Source organism: Rhinolophus sinicus, linkage group LG17, assembly GCF_036562045.2.
Source record: "Rhinolophus sinicus isolate RSC01 linkage group LG17, ASM3656204v1, whole genome shotgun sequence".
Classification (NCBI taxonomy): Eukaryota; Metazoa; Chordata; class Mammalia; order Chiroptera; family Rhinolophidae; genus Rhinolophus; species Rhinolophus sinicus.
In genome coordinates this window covers 422424-444503 of record NC_133766.1, presented here as the reverse complement: position 1 = coordinate 444503, position 22080 = coordinate 422424, and the positions used below count along the sequence as shown (strand labels likewise).

General features: G+C 57.0%; 2 protein-coding genes across 5 annotated transcripts in view; both read right to left on the bottom strand.

Annotated features, from left to right (window-relative positions):
- Positions 1-22080, bottom strand: part of LOC109435251 (uncharacterized protein C1orf226 homolog) — a 244108-nt gene that overhangs the window by 145221 nt on the left and 76807 nt on the right. The window lies entirely within an intron of this gene.
- ATF6 (activating transcription factor 6) overlaps positions 6715-22080 on the bottom strand; it is a 93080-nt gene continuing 77714 nt past the window's right edge. For all 4 annotated transcript variants that reach the window (XM_074322379.1, XM_074322376.1, XM_074322377.1 and 1 more), the window contains one exon: positions 6715-11079. In XM_074322379.1, the coding sequence (XP_074178480.1) occupies positions 10871-11079 (209 nt within the window). In that variant the 3' untranslated portion in view covers positions 6715-10870. The remainder of the gene's footprint in view (positions 11080-22080) is intronic.

The window sequence follows — 22080 nt, the reverse complement described above, 5'->3', positions numbered from 1 at the left end:
CATCAGCCTCTGTCCCCACGATCCTCTCCTCCCCTGGACATTCACGCAGCCAGGCTGGCCTTCCACTTCCCCTCCAGGAAGGGCCGGTCCTGGACAGGCCGGGGAGACCACAGCCCCTCCCGAGCATGGCCCAGCCCCGTCCTCCACACCACACCAGACGGGGGACACAAAATGACTCCTGTGGGCAGCCACACTGTCCTCCTGCCCCCACCCATGTAGGGAGCAGCCGCTGCCTGGCGTGCCCCCCACACCCCTCACTAATGGATCTAAAGTAGGACTCCGTCTTCCCGAGTTCAGTTTCCACATGCTTTGTGTGACCCATCACGTCTCTCACACTAGCTGCTGGAGAGCCCACGGCTAAACCGAGTCTCACGCATGGGAGGCATGCAGGGTTGTCGCACTCCACGCTGCCTGCCTCTCCTGGTTCCAGTTTGCATTTCTGATGTTCCTTTTCTTTCTCTCTGATTTACATCCTGGTGTGTGCCATCCTTGTTTTTCTGTTTCCTTTCCTGGAACAAGGCAGACCATAGACAAGCAGATCGTCTGGGACTGTTTGGGAACGTGCTGTGGTGTGAAGCGAGGCCCATCTGCCCCGTGCGTTTCCGCCTGGAAGGGCTGCCACGCTGTGGTGTCCACACCGGGCACAGTGTCCCGGGACTTCCCGGCTTCTAAAGCTTTCCCAGTTGGTAGGTGTGAATTTTCCTGCACAGCACGCCTGGGTTCAGGGGGTGCCATCTGACCTGTGGTAACACAGAGTTGGGGGGGGCGGGCAAAGGGGAGAGACCGCGAGTGCAAGAGGGAGGGAGGGAGCACAAAGGGAAGCTGGCCGGCAGCCTGGGGCAGGGCCCTGGTCCCCGGTTATTTTCCATGTGACCTCAGCTGAGCTCGCAGGAGATGCTGGCTAGCGTGCCCGGGGCAGGGGGGTGGGGGTGTCAGAGTGCAGCCCACAGCGGCTATGCCAGGAAGGGGCCGGACACTCTGGTGAACTTCCCGGAGCCGCACAGCAGCTTGGGGTTTGGAGAGAGAGGGACGGGAGGTGTGCCTGCTGCCCTCGGAAGAACCCAACTCCACCCTGCTGCTCGGCCAGCCCGGAGGCCCAGAGGTGGGGGCTGTGCTCAGGACCCGCGGGCATGGAGATCAGAGGCCCACTGAGGCTCCGCAGATGGAAGACCGTTGTGAGGACTCCTGCAGATACCCAACGAGGTGTCACCATCTCAGTGACCGGGAGGACACGCAGGAACGGTCAACCCTCCCTGTCCCTCAGAGACCTGTCATTCTGCTTCTGTCACTCGTCTTGCTCATGGCCCAGCATGGCGGCCTCGACTGTACAAAGCGCCCCTATGTGCTCTCTGAGCTCGAGTACCCACAGCTGGCTGCCCCGTGGCTCCTTGTCCAGACTCCATGACTGGCCAGCTCATGTGTCCGCTAGACATGTGGATGGACTGCGTCCAGCCCACCATGGCCGGGAGGAGCTGGCCCCATAGGAGGGCACAGTGAGGTAACTCCACTGGAGGGTGTCGACACTGGCTTGCTCCCCGTCAAAGGGCCATGGGGACCGCTTCGACCTTCGTGGGACAGAGGGGCTCTGTCAGGGGTGCTGGTTAGGAACTCCTGTGCTCAGGGCCACGGGCCTCAGGCTGCTGAGGACCTGGAGATGTCCTGGGTGCCTGTGATGGCGCCTGCGTCCCCACCAAGGGAACTCCTCAGAGCATGACTCTCCTGAGACAGAGGCATCCACATTCAAGAAACCACTTGGGATCGTTTGAAACCGATCTCAGCACCAAAGTGGTGCTTTGAGATACAGAAAGTCACCTGCCAGCCAGAGCCTTGCCTCCCTGGGCAGCACGGCCTCCAACAGGCCAGGCCCACTGGCCACGTGCACATTCCTCCACTGGAGTGTCCAGACGGGTATCCCCAAGCCACTCCCTGCCTGACTGAATTCTCCCTTCCCTAAGGCCGTACCCTAAGCCCACCTCCTGCAGGAAGGCTTCCTGGCTTGCCTGGGTAGCACCCCCTCTCCTCCTGTTTGAGCATACGCCAACCTGGGCACCCCGAATTGCTGTGCCGCCCATTTTCTTCCCCAGCGCAGCCATGGTTGGGGGACATCTGATTCCCTCCCTATCAGAGCTCAGCCAGGGCCCAGCTCAGAGAAGGCGGACTGATGTGCTGGCCTTTGGGCTGCCACCAGAGCTCAGGCCTGGTCACACAGAGGCTGACGACCCTCCCCTTCCAGCCCCCTGCCTATGATCTCACAATGGCACTACCCTCTCTGTGTATGTCACAGGGACACCCTTGGGGTGTGGCACTCCTGCAGGGCAGACTGTCCTACCCCTGAGCCAGTGGCCCAGGCTTACCTCTGAGGCAGCCAGTCTACGTTTTGTTCCTTGGTGAGGCCAGGCGTGGGCAGGACAGGCAGAGGCCGAGCACAGGGGAGGCCTGCCCTGGGCTGCGCTCCTGTGGGGACCACTGGCCGGACACTCCAGTGCTCTGGGCAGCCCGGCTGTAGGGCTCAGAGCACCACAGCGGGGGACCTGAGGGAGGTGTTGGGCAGGGGCTGACGGCTGGGTGGTTGGGGGAGAGCTGGCTGGCACATGGCATTCAGCGTCTCGAAGCACTTGGGGTGACATTTGTCACCAAGAGCCCCGTGGTTCCCAGGGCGTGAACACCTTGAGCCCCTCGGGAAAGCAGCTCCGATGATCCCAGGGTGGGGACTTCATGCTCCAAGCCCACAGCGTCCTGTGCCACCTCCCTGGTGAAGACGGGACCGCCTGCTGGCCTGACAGGACGAGCCGAGCCTCCAGGGCACGCCGAGTGACGAGGCTGGGCCACTGTGGCAATGGCTCATCCTGAGCATGTGGGCTGTGGTCACAACCAGTCAGGAGGGGCTCCTGACGCCACACCAAGTAGATGGACAATCTGTCCCCCAGGAATGAGGGCCCAGGCAGCGTTTCTCGGTTTGGCCTGTGACTTAGTATCTGGCTGCTGTCCCTGGGGCAGGCCGACAGGGCACAGCTAGGACCCAGGGCTGGGGCTCGGCTGAGTTCGGAGGCCACACTCAGGACTCAGCCCAAAGGGGAGGCTCAGGCAAGGCCAGGAGCCCCAGGGGGAAGGAAAGGGCACCCTGCCCAGTGTGTCTCGTCCCTGCCCCAGGGACAGCTGTGAGCTGTCCACTCAGCCTCCCCAGGGAACTCGCCACCTGGCGGGCGCCCCGCGGGCTGGGTGGGGCGGGTCCCCTTTCCCTCCGGCTTGGCTTCTTCCGCTGCCTGCTTCTGAGCACACAGCATCCTCTCGCACCCCGTCGTCTGCCAACTCAAGCCCTCTCCTCCCCGGCATGTCTTCCCTGGTCTCCAGAAGCCTGGAGCCTGATCTCCGCCTGACCTCCCGCCCCAGCTCCCATTTCACAGAAAGTTCCATTGTCTCGGCCACGGTCCTTTGCACACGTTTCCCGGTGCTAACCCTGCGAGGAACGTCTGACGTCATCTGCAGCAGCGAGTCCAGCCTCCGCCCAACCCCCACGAGGCTCCACTTCACCAGCTCCTTGCTAAGTCCTGCCTCTGAGGATTCAGACACTTCTCTCATCCCCAGAACGCTGCCCCGCCCTCCACCTCCAGGACTGTGCTGCTCCCTAAACAGCAGAACGTGACCTCGGGCTGGGCCTCCAAGGTTCCCAAACGCCTCTCTGCCCAGCAGAGTCCCCTGTGCCAGCGCTGGCCCTCCTGGGGCCAGGTCACACCCCACCCCCGTGAACTCTGAGTGCAGGAGGCCAGGCAACAGCTTCTTTCCAGAGCCACGGTGTGCCCACCTGTCTGCACATGGTGACCTGGCTGCTGCAGGCACGCACGAGGACAGACACCAGTCGGTCACATACACGCCTACAAAGACAATGCCGTCTGCGGCTTACTAAATGTTCGCTAATTCAACTCAATGAACAATCCTGACTCAGCCTAACATGTGCCACAACCTGAGCACACTGTCACTCCATCCTGGGGACGACACCGTGATCTAGACACCGACAGGTTCCTGCCCTCTGGAGCTTCCTGCCGCGCGGGGTGACAGGTACCAAACAAGCAACCGCAGAGCTGAGAGTCTGCAAAGGAGGGAAGGTGCTACTTGTACCAGATCAGAAATCGCGGGACCTAGGGCGGGGGGGCAGACTCCTGAGGGTGACCCGGAGCCTCCGAAAGCCAGAGTGTGGGTGTTCCAGCGTCTTCTCTGCTCACACTGTTCAAATTAAGATGGATTTCCGGTTCCTTCCAGCTGAGTATTTGATGGAAACAGCCGGCTGGTGGTGCGGGGGAGGGAGTGCTGGAACTCGTCTTCCTCGAGGCTGCCAGGCTGGAGGGGACAATGTGTCGCCTCGTGTGAATAAGGCACTCAGCACAGAACCCCAGCATCCCCAGGAAACCAGAAACATGGCAAAACACATCATGTGTGTCCCAGAAGCAGGGGCCAAGTGAACGGGTGAGCCCTGCGGCCATGACCAAGACACTGGCCGATGCGTCGTCCATCGCAAGGCTCCCAAGAGCAGCTTGTGTCCAGGCCAATCTCTGGGGTTGACCAGAAATCTTATCCTGTCCAGAAAACGATCTTGAGTCTTCTGTGGGAACAGACCGGTGACCACACAGACCCGTGGAAGAGACATCAGTCACGTGTCTGAGGACAGGGTGTTGTCTGGTCCCTCTGCCATGCTTCCCACAGGTCAGCTGCATGTCCGAGGTTGGTCCAGCACTTAGCGTCTGTGCAGAGACCTCCAGCCCACTGTCCACGCATAAATGCAGCCCAGAACCCAGTCCCTCCAGGTCAACCCCGAAAACCCGGGGCTCCAGAAGTCAAACAGGACACCTAGAAAGTGACAGCCAGGGATGGCTCCTGCGGCTGTCACGGGCCCTTTGTAGCCAGTGGATGTTGGCAGAAATAGAGCTGTGCCTGTAACTGGAAGTGGTCTTTTTGGTTTGCCCTACAAGAGCAGCTTGTAGGCGTGACAGCTCAACTCACAAGACGACCCATCCCTTGAGGTGCTGTTGCATGCACTTCAGGACACGTCCTTCACTTCCGGACCAAGCATTTCAGTCTGGGACCTGGAGCTCAGCGTCCACACCAGAAGTTCATTCTGCAAGTTCTCTCAGGACAGCAGAACTGTGTGTATGCCCTGGGGACAGGGCTGAATGTCACTCTTGGAGCAGAATGGGGCCTTCGGTAACGGGAGCAGCAGCGTGCTGCACCCCCTGGGGAGCTCACCTGAGGGGTCGCCCCACTACTCTCGCTGCGCTGTGTGTGGCACCCTGCTTGCCCACGACATGTGCTTCTTTCTTCCCCTTTGCCTCCTGGTCTCCTTTCTGTCTTTAAAGGATGGTGGCTACGCAGTGCAGTGGAAAGAACGTGGCTCTAAGAGCAGCTGTATACGGGCCACTTCTCCACCCTTGTGTACCATGCGGGTGATCACATCTGAGCACAGGTGGCTGCGATGCTGATGAACCAACACATGCAGGTGCTCGGCAGTGTCCGGTGCACCTGGCAGGCGCCCCCCCACCCCACCCCAGCACGTGGAGGACCCGCCGGTGTCACGGCTGGAGTGGCTGTGGATTTCTGTGGTCAGCAAACATAGCTAGTGGGCTCGACGCGGACAACAGAGGACAGTCAGGTAAATTACAGGGCAGGTGCTGGGACAGTGCTCTGTTTATGGCACCACGCATCATGTAACCCAATGTCAGCTGTGCTTATCCTTTGAGATGCCCAGATTTGCCAGAACCGTCCCCACACATGGTGGGGCATCCCGGAGGGCACTGCGGGAAGGACCGGGGAGCTGGGCGGGGCGGGGACACTCAGTCCCGTTCATCGGCTGCCTCGCTGACTTTGCGGTGATAAACCACACGCTTCCATCTTCCTGCCTTTTTCTTTCCTCGTTGCACCCAAGTCCCACCCCATCACTTCACTCCCCCAAACAGCTGATACAAAGCTTTCCCTGCAGAGTTGGGACAGTGGAGGGTTCGCCTCCCGCCATCACCACCGTCGGCTGAGCACCCCTCTGTGGCTGCAGCCCGAGGCCACGCCACTGGGTCCCACTTGCCCGTGCCTGCTCCTCAGCCCCCCACCTGCCAATGAGGGCCCCTTGGGGTCTCGCTTCCTACAGCACCCTGTGATGGCGGCATCTTTGGAAACAGACGCGGCTGTGGCTCTAGGAGAAGCCTGGCCTTGTAACCTTGCATATTCTGTGTCTGGCTCGTAGGCTGTGGTTAGGGACCCACTGCCTGGGTCCAAACACTGGTCCTACCGCTTCCTAGGAGGCGACGGTCCCAGGAAACGGGCTGTGGCGAGCACTGAACGCCCAGGTAGCTAAAGGACTCGCAGCGAGCGGTGTCTGCGGTTTATGTGGTGCCCGGTGAATGCTGCCTAACTCCTCCGCCACGGGACCATCTGTCATTCCACGCGGGGAGGGGGCCCTCGGTGTGCCTGAGTAATCCAGTTTCCTGAGGTAGAAGCATCAAGTATGAGCTTTTAGACAATTTCTTTCTTTGATGGGATTGTAGTTCAAATATCTGGACACAATAAAGGAAACTTTTACTTCAGCAAGCGGAGGGGGAGGGGGGAGAGAAGAATTCAATAACTTATAACTCATCTGGACAGCGGTTTTGGGCCCCCTTCTCGTTACTGATCACTTAACACTGAAGGTCCATCTGGGTCTTTTTGCTCTTTCTGTGCAGAAAACAAAGCAAGGCAAGTTTAAAACTCTTTATTTGAACTTTAAACACAGAACAGCATGAAGGTTGTCTGAAAGCACTTAGTAGTCGTCACTGTTTCCTCATGTAGCATAAACAACCACAAATATGAAGGGACGGCAGAGCCTGAGTGCTGAGAGGTCAGAGCTGCCCCACCCCCATTTCTGCCTTAGTGTGGATCCGAGCGTAGGCGGAAAATCCTGGGGAAAGGGCAGCTCTGACCTGCAGCTCTCAGGTCTCAGCCCGACCACACTCGCCAGCGTGGGAAGAACAAGTGGCTGGTGGCTCCAAGGCCTGGGGACGGTGCCCCCCTGAAGCTCCGTCCACACCCTACCTCTTGTCCAAACGACTGGCCTAGAAATAGGGCTGGTTGGGAGTCAGACTGTCCAGAGAAGGTCAGCTGCTGCTCTCCATCGACGATCGCCACACCAGGGGACATGCCAGGCCTCCTGGCTTCCTCCAGCTTCATTGGAGGCAGCAAAACGGTGGTGTTTGCTGAGCTCGAAGAACGACGGACTACAATTCATTTATCCCTGGGCTCCCCAACCCGGTGTCACCAGCAGTCTTTACTTCTATGTGCTAAATCTCTAACGCTCCACATCAGCGAGCCAGGGCGGAGACAGAGGCCACGGCCCGATCCACACCCAAGACTACCTCTCCTGACCAAGACACCATCCTCATTCTTCGCGGGATCCTGGCAGGAAACCTGGCAGCACAGGTACCGGGACACCGGCTGCCAGGCCGAGGTTACCCAGAGCCGACTGCTCAAGCGCAGCGACCACCAGCGTCGTCAGCAGGACTCACTGACGTCTGTCCTCAGGCAGCAGAACCCACGGTGCCTCCTGTGCACAGCTCTGCCGGTGCTCAACACCTCGGTGCGTTTCCCAGAGAATCACACACCAGCCACAACCGGGGGTGGGGGGGTGGGGGGGGGCTGCCCCTCTCAACTGTCATCAGGGGCAGGAAGGAATGAAGGCTCCTCACACTTCCTCTTCTTCTGGGCCTCACCCTGGTTTCAAGGGAACAGTTACAATCAGTCTTCGTCTTAGCAGCAAAGGGCCTTCCCTTCTGTGCGTTAGAAGGAGCCAGGCTGGTAAGAGGCGGGGCCACAGGCCGTCGTAAGGCCCCAGCGTGTGCTGAGAGGCTGACGCACAAGATACGGCCCCGAGCCTGCAAGCCTCACGTGAAGCTGGGCCTGGCGTCGCTTCCCGGGTAGAACGTTCCAGCAGACGGAAGGGGCGCGGGTCTCCCTCTGGCTCTTCAGGGACAGTGGTCAGTGGTCGTCTCCAACAGGCACTTGAGGGTGGACCCACCTGGAAACGCCTCAGCGTGTCAGGAATCAAACACGGCGACAAGTTCTCCCCGGGTGGTGTTCTGTCACATTTCACAACTGAACTTCAGTGAAATGGTGACAATCAGAAAACGGCGCTGCGAGTCCTCCAGCTCTAATCGTGCCAAGTGCCTCAGCAGAAGCATCTTCCCAGTGGCACTGCTGTGACCACTGCAGACACATGTCCAGGAAGGAGGAAGAGTTGGGTCACGAGGTCTGAGCAGGCCAGGGTCTCTTTGAAAACGGCATAGAATCCGCTTGAAGCCCGAGCTCCTCGTCTGTGTCTCAGCCACGTTTATCCAGGACGTCCTAGGATGACTCACGTAACGCTGCTGCTTTCAAGCCCCCTCGTCCACTCTCACTAACACGAGAGGCACAGAGAGGCCAGCACCGTGCTGGGGCCTGTGGGCATTCACAGACCAGAAGCTGCTCTGCAGTTGTAATCGGGGGCCACTGACTTGTGAAGACACAAACCCCACCCAGTAACCTAATGGAAGTTTATAACCATGAGCATGACCAGCAGTGCAGTGGCTTTGAGACGGCTCCTTTCACAGACCCTGAGCTCGGGGTGGGGGGCCTCCCCAAACAGCCCACACTACAGGGGAGCTGCGCCCAGTCTGATGGGGGCCCCGGGGGCAGAGTTCCTGACCTCTTACGGCGTTAGATCAGGAACGTCCAGTCCATCAAGCCTAGACACCTGGGACTTGCCACCAGGCGGGGACGGGTTCCCAGCAGCCCCCATCTCCCAGCACGGCAGCAGTGGCGCCCGAAGGGTCGTCCAGTAACAAGTGACAAGTACTCCGCGAGCTAATTTTCTCACAAGCTTGTGAAATCCCATGTAAGAACTTGATAAATTAAAAAAATAACCCAGATACATTCATATCCCCCATAATCCCGGCTGCAATCTCTAAACAGCAGTCTCACCTAGAAATTAAGCCAAACACCAGCGTAATTAGCCCCTGAGGTGCAGCTGCCCCAGCTCCCCGGAGGCCCTGTGCTGCCGGGGGGGTGACAGTGACAGCAGGGACACCCCCTATCTTCCTGAAGCTCCCCCCGAGGGAACCCTGCTCCTTGGTCTCAGAGACCAGTCCAGGTGGACAGGAGCTGAGGGGCAGCGGGCAGAGAAGCGGGGCTCCCACACGGCATGTGATGGTCACCTCGCAGGCCGTGAGGCTGCGGCCCTTCTGACACTCGCCTGCTCTCATTACCCAAGGGAGGTGCTGTGGGCGCTGGCGGATGAACACAGGACAGGCCGGGAACTCCCAGTTCACAGGCCCCCCTCGGTGGGGCCAGCACGCGCTGCCTGTATCAGCGGTAACGAGGGCGGCCCAGCAGGTTAGCGGCTGGGCAGTGGCCGTGCCACCACTGCCCGTCAGCCAGGGTCCCAGCCTCCTGTGCAGCCAATTCACAGACACAGGGCCAGGAGCAGGCCCAGGAGGGCACTCCCTGAGGACACTGCCTGTAGCCTAACTTCCCTATGCGTGTGGCACCGTCAGTCACAGCGGGCCCCCCGGAAAATGGGTCTGAACGTCATTCAGGACGCCGGGCCAGAGGGCGTGCCGCATGGGCTTGTGACAGGCTTAAGTGGAAGCACTGAGCAGAGGGGCAGTGGTTCTTCAAACCATGTGCAGCCGAGCCTCACCCCACAGGCAGGGCGCTGTCAGGCCACATGGCATCCCAGAGCAGGTGACAGAGTTGCTCCTTCTGTGTCTTAGGAGGACGCAGCCAGCACAGTGTGGGGTGGAAGGCGAAAACCGCGACGCAAGAAAGGAGGGTAAGAAGTGGGGTCTGCAAATGGGTCTATGAGAACCTGAGAGGCTGCGGGGGGCGGGGCGGGGCGGCGGGAGGGGGGATCTGAGCAGAGCAGAGGGGACGAGAGGAGCAGAGGGACGCAGCCCACACACATGGAAACGGAAGTGAGCTCAGCACCTCCAGCAGTTTTGTTGTTTTCACCGGAGGACACAAGCACGACGGCCTTCACTGACTTTTCACTGGAGGCTGGAAACACGGCCTATTATTGGCAAGAGCCAGGCTGTTTGCAGTCACAGGGAAGAAACATGCTGTCACTCTCGAGATCGAGTTCCTCAGCTGACTCAGGGCCATCGTATCGTCATGGGGTGTGGGGTCGGGGTGGGGGGCTCCCAGGAAAGGTGGAGGGTTTGCCCGAGCCGGGGGGGTCTGCGCCAGGCTGGTGAGAAGGCGGCACGGCCTGCTGGCCAGCGGCCTGGACCCCAGTGGGCGGTGCTTGGCCGACTACAAACCGCAACTACATCCGAGCTTCCGTGCTCGAGCGTGTGTGCCAGGGCCACCTGCGGCCCTTCCCTTCTACCTCAGACCTGCCCCCACATGGACTCCCGTGCAGGGTCAGGTGTGAACACAGATCCCAGTACAGACAAACCACCAGACGGGGGTTCCCCCTCACCTAATGCTCCCAATGGTTTCCACGCTTTGGGGGACACTTGGCTGCTCTCGGTTTGAGGTCTGTTTCCAGGAAGCACAGTACCCACAACGGGTTTGTAGTAACCGACCAACAGTCTAATCAGAGGCCGGGGACTCGCTGTTGCGCTGCAGACGGTCCTCACTGTGCCGGAAAGTGACTGGCAGTGCCACAGCGGCCTCGGGGGGAAGGCTGTGGTGACTGGACACAACACACACAGGAAGGCCGGGAGGGAGCTGCCACGGGCGGGCTGTCCGTCCGCAGGTCCAGCGCTTTCCAGGAGGACACGCAGCGCCTTCTCTCCATCTGCGTCCCTGAAGTGTCACTGTCGGGGACAGATGGCGGCAGAGCCCTCCTCTTGGGCAGTCCCCAACTGCGTGGCCGGGGCTACTGCAGCGACTCCGGGACAGTGCTGACCACACGCGCTGCCTCTGTGGCCGCGGGCGGGGAACCGAAGAAGGTGCGCGTCTGATTCCTCTGCTGGTCTCGGAGGTGAGGAGGGACGGAGGAGCTTTTGATGTGCAGGGTCCTGGTGTCGGTCACCTGACAGTCGATCTGCATCATCACCTCGTAATCCTGCCCGTTGATCACGTTCTCTGCGGAGAGGAGACGGACGCAGTGAGTACCCAGCCATGCCCACCTCCGCCATGAGCCCAGTCCCACCAAGATACGCATGAGCCTGAGGGGGGTGGCAGTGCATTGCTCAGGGACAGGGGACTCTGTCACTAAGCAGAGCCACAGCGGGGCTGGGAGCCCGACAGGCCTTTCTTCGCCTCAGTTCTGCTTCCCAGACGACCTTCCCCGTCAGTGCCACGGAGCATCTGTCCAGACGTCAGGTCCTGTCTGCTTTCCACGCAGCGTATCAGCCACATGGCTGGAGCAGCTGGGACCCCAGGAGATCTCAGTGGGGGCAGGGAAAGAGCTCACAAGCACCCCTCCCCCTTCAACAATGGGGAGGAGCCACTGTCCAAGGGCTGACATACCATGTGGACGCCGGGGGCCCCTGTCCAAGGCCGCTGCCCCGTCCATCAGTGAGAGTCCTAACTAACTCATCAGGATGGCCCTGGTGACAGGTGGGAGGGTTGGCCTTAGAGACTGACAGCAAGTTCCAGATGTGACCATTACGCTCTTTCCCAGCGATCACGGCCACCTCCCCTCCATACGAAGGCAACCTTTCATTCCAGAATGCCAGAGGTCTGGATTCCGGCCACATTTCCAGTCTGGGATAAGAGAAGAGCTGCAGGACTTGCAGGTGAACTAGAGGCTGTTTGCAGAAGGAACAGGAAAGCCACACGGAGCCATGCCGCACAGGCCTGGGTACTAAGTACACGGGTTTGGTGCGTGCAAACCCGTGCTACACTCACGTCCGACAAGGAAGCGCCAAATCACTGCCTGATTTGCAATTCTGGGGGGTCAGTTGCCAACTTGTAGTCAGTGAAACTTGGATAAGAAATGGATTATAAACACATAGTGTCTTTCAGGCCCAGCTGGACACTCATAGCAATGCAGTCGCATGTGTGGACCTGGACGCGAGCTGGGCACCAACGTGGCCTCTGTCTCACCTGTGACTCCAAAGCTGGCTGTGGGGACTGAGGACGGCAGCTCCCAGCCACAGCCTGGGCCAGGGCTGCCTGGTTACGAGGACGACACAGGCCAGCTGGATGCTAAAATTAAACATGTGGCTTCTCTGGGACAAAAAATTAAATTTAAAAGTAGAAATCTTTCTACTCCATTACCTTTTTTTTACTTAGACATTGCACATGCCAAATATTATAAATCTGGAGGAAGAAAACCCAGAGTTTGCCATCTGACCTTCACCTTCCCATATGTTTAGGAAATGGAGCCATGGAGCCGTCACTCACAAGGGCAGCAATGACGCTGGGCCCCTCTGGTCCAGGGGTCTTAAGTCAGGGTCCAACACGGGGACTTCAAGAGGTCTGTAAGTTCCCCGAAATGCATGCAAAGTTTTCTTTGTGTGCGTGTTTTTCTGGAGAGGGACTCCATCAGAGTCTATAAACACCCAAAAGTTAAAACTATTAGAGCTAATAATCGATCAATTTTAAGTGTTTCGAGCAGACATTCTAGTTTAAAGCCAAGAGAAGACATCATTTCTCCGCTTCTACTGGCTGCTTATCTGTTCCAATTTTTAAAATAGCCTCGCTGATGATGAATTTCCCATTACAAGCCTCACAAACGTCTTGTGTTATGGTTGGAGCAAGTCCCCTTGTCTCTCAGCCCTACTGGAGATGACGTGCAGCTGTGTGAACCCACCTGCTCTTTAGGGCGACCGCTACGAAACCTTAACTCCAACTGTACAAGTCCTGCCACTCTGCAAGAGCCGGCACAGCCTTTCCTTATCTTTGGAGAATTACATCCGAATGCCTATAAATGGGCGAATGTGTTCCTATCAAAGTGTTTTCTTTCCAAACAGAAAGACAGCCAGTGATGTGTGTGCAACCTGTTCATTCAGAACATGGGGCTGGGTCCCCGTTTCAAGATGCCAGTTATCTTTTGGAACCATGGTTCCCTCTGTACTTTAGGAAAACTGAAGGGGGTATGTGTGCGCGTGTGCAACGTGCTTTGTACAGACCGACCACCTGCACCAGTCGCTGGAGCCCGCGTGCCCGTGACGGCTAATGCAGACCATGGAGTCCTTATTTAATACCTTAAATGTCAGGAAGAGATGGAAGACCTGGGAACATGAGCTCCGATGCTCTGAGGGGAAACTGAAGCTGAGACCTGATCCCAAAGCCCAGGAGTCCCCAGCCATGGCTGAGATGGCAGTTGTCACCCACAACCCGTGCACGAGGACACTCAGGCGAGGTATGGACCAGGTGGCTTTGAGACAGCCTCTTTTCTGAAGGTAGCAACTTCTGGGCTGAGCAAACTACCAGCGTTACCTGAGGGGACGTGAGAGCCTTCAGCTGGACTCAGGAAGCCCCTTCCGGGTTTGGACTGATACGCCCTGAGGAGCCCCAAGTTACCTGACACCTCGAAAAGCAGTCAAAGGGACCACGGCATTGCTGTCGGGCCACCGCGCGGTAACTTGTGACAGACGACATCCCTCGGGGAGTCGGGGAAGCGGTCTCAGTACTGCCAAGGAGGTTCTAATTATTTTAATTACAGGCCAGAGTGGGACGCTGCTGACGAGCATGATTTCCTCCGGCCCCTGCATGGGCTGTGGCGCCTGTCCGGGTGGCGCACGACGCGCCTTCACCCTCGGGGCTGAGGCCGGGAGCCGCTTCGCACGGGCCAGCCCTGGACGGCACACTCCCAAGTGCTGCCTGCAGTTTGCACCTCGGGCAGGTGGTGCTGGGCAGGTGCCAGCCTGAGGATGTGCACTCACCGTCTAACAGCAGCGCCCACCGAAGAGAAACCAGGAAAGCTCCAGGCCTACCAGGAGGGTGGGAGCAGAGCGGAGACTGCGAAACCACTTTTGTTTCCTCAATGGAAAAAGACCATGACTGTTTGGGACAAACGGGACCAAAAGGAAGAGGATGGAGAGAAATGTTAAGGCTCCCTCTCCCTCTTCTGTCAGCAAATAGAATGAGAAGAAACACTGACGTGAGTCAGGAAAAAGGTGTGAAACAGGAGTGCTTCACATTCCAAAGGAATCAGGCAGATAAAAAGGAAGGAAGACGAAAGCCTGCAAAACTCAGCACTAGTGTGACCCTGGGAGAAAGGGCCTGGACACGGAGGCGGAGAAACTCGGCGCCGTGGGGTTCCCAGGAGCCTGCAAACGCACGCTATCGGAATTCAGAAGGGCTGCCAAGAGGCTGCCGGCTGGAGAGGACTCACACACAAACCAGCACCCTGACCAGCAACAGAATTAAATACCCCGAATCTTACAGAGGGTTTCATAGGAAAGTGACAAGACTTCAGCTGTGCTTTTTGCAAACCAGCATCTATGATCTAACAGATTTTTTCAGAACCAGACACTAATCCTAATAAGAGGTAGTTTGCTCTGTGAGAGCTGGGCTGGTGACAGGCAGTGACAGGCTGTGGTATCTGTGCTGGAATCATGGCGGGGGGGCGCATGCAAGGCAGATAAAAACCACCCATTCCCACATTACAAGAGATACCTTCAACCAAAACGGACAAATGGAAAATTACGGGAAGTAACCCAAAAGGGTAAGGAAGGGGACACAAAAGTAGCAAGAGGGAAAGGAAGGTGGGACTGAACTGTCATGTCTGCAGGTAACTTTCTACAACTTGCACAAGCTGACCCCACTGTGCCTGGACAATCTCACCTGGTCTGATTTTCCACCCGAGTCCTGGTTTGGACCATTGCAACACACGGCACTTATGTCTCTGCTTGGGAGAGCCCTTCTGCGGGGCTGCACCCCTTCAGATTTTCTGCATCTGGCGAACGCTGTTAACCCTTTAAGGCCCACTTCAAGTCCCGCTCCAGAGAACCTTCCGGGAAAACTCCATACTGATGTTTTTTATAACCAATATATAAATGTTCCATTTTGTAGACTCGTGTTAAAGAACTTACAGGAAAGAGATCAGGCTCCTTTAAGAAACATCTGGCATCTCTGGGGGGTGGGGAGAACCAGTCCCCCCGCCCTCACACCAGGAAGAGCACCAAGTGAATGACAATTGGTCACACTATGGACGGACACACGTGCTGCTCACTTGGGACTCTTTCTGGAGACTCAGGGAGCTCCTAGCAACCACCACGTCCGCCCTTTGCTGGAAGAAATTAAAACCAGAGTTTCTCTGCTGGGGAGAGATGTGGGCTGAGTGGCCAAAGGCAGGCGAAGGAGGGCGGGACATCACACACGTAAGACAAGTCTGGTCTGTTACCTACACCACGGGGTGAGGGACGCCGAGCCATGGGGTCGGCTGAGAGAGTTCATCGAGTTGGAAGATCTAGAAGGATTTCACACCAAAAGTGTGTGGGCCTAGAAGAGTGCATGTGCAAACCACGGGCCTTCGTGCGCCCAGCAGGCAGTGAGAAACACAGGACACCCCGTGTTCAGCAGGCTGTCCTCTCACCCCCCCGGCACGTCGTCAGGTGGCTCCCCACTGCCTGAACGTCCTACCGTCTGGGCCCCACTTGAGAAAGCGCCATCCTGGAACATTCCAGAATGTGGTGGCAACACAGGGCTCTAACGTCCTCAGACACAGAAGCAGTCCTGCTAAGGCCTCATCTCTAAACGCGGCCAAGGGCACTTCTCTCCAACTTCAAGTGTGTATTTTGAATTCATAACCATCAGCAATGGCTCCTTCAGAGGTGACCAGCTGGAATCTACCCCCAGGAACGTCAAGGGCCTGTGCTGCTACGTGGCCAAGTTCCTACTTCTGCTCAAGTGCAGCTCCTCTAGGGCTTCTGTGGTTTCCTGGGATGTTTTCAGGAAATCTGGCTAATCCCATAATTGTTCAAAGACGAATGGTTCCAGATTGGCTTTTCCCGGGAACTGCCTACTCTTCGCCGGAGAATGCTGCCCACAAGTGTGGAGTTTTTTATTAGCTTCGTAGAAACAGTTACATTTCGTTGATTTCCATCTGCCCCGGAAGACCATTAAACAGGAAATGACTAACAAACGTATTACTCATTTCTTCAAACTGAGTTTCTAGACTACAAAATTGACGTCTTATTACAGAATTTCAACCAGCGCCTCAGAAACTGAAAACAAACTGCCCTGGGACCTGATCTGCTGCCCTAAGGCTCGGTTTGCAGTTCTTGCCTGAGGTCTGGGGCCCAACCCTAGGTATGGCCAGTAACCGCCTTGCTTCCAATAATTACATTACCGGCACCAAGTACTAGAAAACTGTTGTTAAGCTGCACAATCTGAGTCAAGACCCATGAAAACAACCGATGCCGGAAGCACTTCCCTACAAACTCCAGAACCCACGGAGTAAGTACCCTGCAGGCGACTGAGGCCTCTTTCACTGCATTTAAAGCCAGAGTATGGGACTTGCACGTTCTCAGGCGTCATGAGGGCTCCCGGGCAACCTCTCTGCTGTCACGATGAGATGGCTCAGCTGCGAGCAGAACTTGGGAGCAGGAAGGAACCCTCCCAATCCAACCTTTTGCTGAGGTCTAAGCAACTGCTGAGCGTTGGCTTTTCAAAAGATTTCACCATTTTTAAGTTTATCTTTTAGGCCTAGGAGGCCTTGGCAACAAGCTGGGTTTAAAAAGATCTGAGCTAAGAGGCGAATGCACCTACTACTGGCAGGAAATACCACCTTGGGAAAGAAGTGCTGGCGGCCTCGCTGAGGCAGTCCTGGGAAGGTCAGAGCTCACCTGGCACTGTCCGTGTTCCCTTCACTTACAGGTGAAGTCATCAGAAAACATTCATTCTGGAAAACGCGGAAGGAAGGATTTTCCCTTTTGCTACTACCAGACCCCCATCTAGATGATCATTACTTGGGGAAGGACTAGGGGACGTGACTGAACAGAGGACACTGCACTGTGAACTCATGTCCCCAAGCAAAAGAATTAGGGACCAGCTGGCTGCCACCCTTCTCTCAAGCGCTCAGGAGAAGTGGCTTACGGGCTGTGGGGTATTTTTGGTTTGCGTAACACAGAATCTCCGGAACACGCCGCTCTGCTCTGAGCGACTCTCCAGTCCCGAGTCCAGACACCCCACACGTAAGTCTGTAGGCAGCTCCATGCATGACTCTCACAGCACACGCTTCTTTCCCAGGAATTAACCATGGCTCTGAACGTTACAAAGCGGGGCAGACAGACCATCTCTTGCTACGGTTATACTGTTATTCTCTGAGCCACAAAAAGTAATTTCTCTCAGTCCAACCTGTATTTCTCTCAGAAAACGGAGGCAGCCGCACTCATCATACACAGTCCCAGTACAACAGCTCTTTAACAAGAAGACAAGTGGCATTCAGCAACGTTAACAGCGAACTGGCTCTAGAATGAATGCACGTGATGTGCCGAGAAGAGTCAGTGAGCGTGAGGGACACACAGAGTGATGGCCAGTAGACAGAGGTCTCCTACTTGCATTTGTTTTACAAACTAAACTCACAACAGCAAAGGAGGAAGCGTTTGTTGAAGGTAAGACCTGCCACACTGAAAATGATGACTGCTGAATGGAAAGCGGGCCGCCTGAGCACACGTCACATTCCAGTGTCCCATTCAGCGGTGACGATGACAGACAACACTGAAGAGCAGAATCCGGGCATGCCACACGGGCTCCGAGACCAGGTTCCTTCACTGCGATCCTCAAACCATGGATGTCTGTGTCAAGGACGTCTTTCTGATTTTTTCAAGTGCACAGAATCTCTCAGGGGACAACTGCTAGTAGGCATCACTGGCACAGCAGAAATGTGACCATCTGAGAGGACCCGGTGCCCTCACAGGCATCAGTCTCGGGTACAGTGGACGAGGCTTTCCAGCAGGTCCCTCCTAACTCTTGTCCCAGGTTAAAGGGGCTGCAGCTGTGGGGTTGGCCACCTGGGCACCTGTGCAAACACGTTGGGGGACACACAGGGCTCACAGAAGTGGCCAGGGTCTCGGGGGACCCAGGGTGGCATCAGGGCAGGAGCTGCGCTTGGCCGAGCTATCCGAGCAAATCCCCGAGGGCCTCTGCTCCTTCACAGGACTGGCAAGTATTCTGCTTGCGAACAGTTTACAGTCAAGTTGGCGAGGCAACAGGAGGAGCAGTGGTAACGGTTCAGGAGACAGAATTACAGGAAAACAGTATTACGTGTGCCGAACGCACACTCGCCAGACCTGCTATCAGGATCCTGTTTGTACATCTGCTGGGAAGGGTAGTCGTAATTTCTCCCAGTGAAGTCACTCGAGCACAAACGCAGTAGGGATGGGATGCTGTTTGGAAGCTGGAAGACGCATTTACAGAACGCAAACACTGGCTGGCACGGCGACAGGAGCGATGATGACAAACTACAGTCACTGCTGGTACAAGTGCAACCTCGACTCCTGCCGACCGTGAAGGGACCAGAGGAGGCTGCTGGGAACAACGTGGGTTCTCTGTTTACCCTGCAAACCTCACCCAGAGCCCCGACTTAGTGCACAAAGCAGGGGGAGGGGACAGGTGGCGAGCAGAACGCGGAACTCCTCTGTGGACGCTAAGAAAATGCTAGAACACCTGGCGAGGTCTCCTCTCTCACTTGTAAGGTAAGTTATCCCAATCAACTCCTTGGATGGGCATTTCGCACCAGAACCCACTTCTGGGCTTCCTCGGCCATAATCCTACTCTCCCACCCCATCCCCACCCCCAGCCTGGGATGGGGGACCAGCAGCTGGTGAGTATGGGTCACCGCCAGCCCCTCGGGGAGCCAGGCTGGGGGGCGGAAAACAAGGTTGGTTTATGACTTAAAAAATACAGGCCATAAACGTTCTTAAAAAAAAAACTACTTTCTTGGGATTTTTTTAAAAACCAAGACTTTAAAACGGAGAAGTCTGGCCACCCATCCTCTTCCACAGGACAGTGACCTGTTTCTTTCACACTCTCAGGTCACCCAGTCGAAACACCCCCAGCACAGAAAGCTACCCTGGGCTGCAGCTGGGACCACAGATCCCAACAGCCATAAAGTGTCGTCACCACATGCTTCTGCATTAACAGGCACAATGGAATCTCAACAGAGCTGTGAATATGCTCAATTAACTTTAGTTTTGAAGCCAGGCTGAAATAGCCAATTTACTCTGTGGCACAGCAGCTCCCAACCAGCAGAGTGTAATAAACAGGGCTTCCCTCAGCACACGGGGCAGGACAGACGGCCCAGGGGGGTCTGCTCCTACCATCAATATGACCCAATTCCGTAAATATTTACTTAGCAGCTGTTCCGTGCTGGCCCTGTGCTGGGTGCTGGGGACACAGATGAGTGAGGCCTGGCGCCCGATCAAGGATTTACCGCCTCGTAAGGAGGCAGCTATGTAAACAGGTAACGCTCTCTTGGTGGCGTTTGGGCCGCGCGTGGTATGATGGGAAGAGAGAAGGGTGCCTTCCCCAGCCTGGGGGCGAGGAGGTGACACCTCCTCGCCCTGAACTTGAGGGTCCTGTGGCCAGGTTTGAGGTGCAGAAGTTCTACAAAGCGGGAAGCGTTGGCGTGCACGCAGTCAGGGGGCGGGACTCCACGCAGGTGACACAAGACGTGGGGGTACAGGGCTGGAGAGGTCGGAGGGGACAAGCAGACAGTGTCCAGCACTGTCCCCAGCGGCAGTGGGGAGCCAGCAAGGACTTTTCAGGAAGTGAGGAACGGGGTCAGTCAGTGTTCTTTGGGAATGGTCACTCACGGCGCTGTGGGCAGGAGGTCCGGGGAGGAATGGAGACCAGAAGCAGCGGACGAGTCAGTCTTACATGTTTCGCACCCCGACTGCGCCCTGGAGCTATGTCAGGGGCTTGTGTCCCCAGCGAGGGCGGGAGTGCGGGACAAGCCTCAGTGAGCGCCCAGCGGCCACAGCTCCTTCCACCTGAGCCGCGGCGTCTCTCCTAGTTATTCTCATGACAGGATCAACTGCTTGGAATCTGAGGCTGCCTAACGCATCAGTTTAGGGAACAGAAAGGCTCTTTGCCAGCTGCCCTCCTCAGCCACCACCACACCTCTGCAGCCTGACAGCCTCGGCACAGCTGGCCGAGGAAAACGTGTGTGTGAAGAAAACCTCACTACATTCCAGGAAACACCAATACCAGGAGTCGGTCAGCTTCAGGCAGGCTGTCGACAGGCAGGGAGCCAGCCCCGGCGACCACCAGCCCCGAGTGCCCGGTGTGGACTCTGGACACACAGGAGGTCGCTGTCCTCTAGGCAGCATAGGAACAGCGTCTGCAGTGTCACACGACAGGGCTGCCAATCAGGGACGCTGGCCCTGTCGTCCCGACAGGTGACAGAAAGGCTCACAGCACATGAGAGAGCTGCCTCCCCTGCAGGACAGACCTGACACAGGAACCACGGACATCCCACTGTCTTCCAGTGGCACAACACCTGTGTTCAGGAGGAAGCACGTCTCATGAACAAGCCTCCAAGGCAAAGGCTGTCCAATGGGCAAAGCCGAATGCAGACAGCTGGCAGAGTCCATTTACACGAGGCCGACTGAGCAGTGAAGAAGGTCACGCGGTTTGGAAGGGTCACCTGCCACGTGCTCAGCTTCTCGTGCTCTGCCTGAGAAAACACCCTCCTCACATCACAGCTCAGGTCACAGCCAGTCACACCTGAGTGCATGCGGAAGTGGCCTCTGCTCATCCACGCTGTCCAGCCTCTTCTGCAGACAAGTCACTTGTACACCGTCAGCAGACTCATCTCGTCACACGTGGCCTCTGCTGGGCCTGGCTGTGCTGGGACGGGTGGTGGACCTATTATGCTGCCTCTGATGGTGACGCTGCAGCAGAGGACGACATGGGGTGACGGATGGAGCCAAGGGCAACCTAGGGTGAGAGGTTTCCGGAAAGATGGAAGAGCCTGTGGCACGAGGGAGCAGTCAGGGTGAGGAGGAGCGAGGTCTGCGTGCTGGAGAGCGGGGAACGAGGGGCCGGTGACAGAGGACATAAAGCTGGACGTGTGGACGGGTCAGCTGAGCTGTGGGGCCACAGCTAGAAGCACGGACTTCGTCAGTTGTGAGGGTAACTCACGAGCTTCGCTGGACAAATGACTCACTAAGGTCCACTCAGAACTTGTTTTGTTCAGTTAGGACTGAGGCCTACAGTGTGGTTTAAGAGGAAGGAAAGTCTTTGCACGTTGACATGTTTCTACTAAAATCGTCTTTACTTCGGCCAAAGTTTTCCGTTACTAAAAGTGAAGGAGGGCAGGGCAACCTCTCTAAGTTAAGGGGAAAATGAAGTAACAGAAACATTTCTTTTCTATTGTGTCTCAACTTAAATGCCTTCTGTGGACGAAGGTGCACCGACCAGCGGTTAGCAGACACGCGCAGTTAAGATGCTGCTGTGTCTCTGTGTGCACACCTGAGCGTGTATAGGGCTGGAGTGGCCTCCGTACACCAGCCTTCTCTGACAGGATTACACGCCGCTGCTCCATTGTGGGGCACAGGCCTGTGGGTGTTCCCCGACCGAGTGGGACAGGCAGCGCTGAGACCCCCCACAGGGAACCCCTCAGGGTCCACACCTCCGCACCCTCCCAGGAGCAGCCGAAATGACTGAGTAGCACCTGGTAACAGGGATGGGCCACAGCTCTGGGCAGGTGACAGGGTCGCTGGGGCTCCCATCTCGGGCACACCCGCCTGCTTGTTGCGACCAGCCAGGGGCCATGCGGTGAGCTGTTGTGCCGAGAAGCCAGGAACTGAGGGAGGCCTCGGGGAGCCAGTGAGCGGATGTGGACGTGTCCCTCTGCACTGGGCCTCCCGCTGACAGGCTGCCTGCAGCCCCATGAGGGACCTGGAGCCAGAGGCCCCGCTGCGCTGCTGCCGGTCCCTGACCCACTGCAGCTGGGAGGCAGTGAACACGTGTCAGTGGAGAAGGTGTCAGCTCAGCTCTCAGGAGTGGCCAGTCCCAAAGTCATTGAAAATGGCTGAAATACATACTTTTGATCATCTTGTAATCGCAGGTTCACCTTTACAGTGTTTTCACGACACTGACTAAAAACAGTATCACAGTCAGTTTGGAAGGGCCAATTTGGAAGGGATAGTTAAAAAAAATCAAAAGGTTTTTATTAGTGAAAAG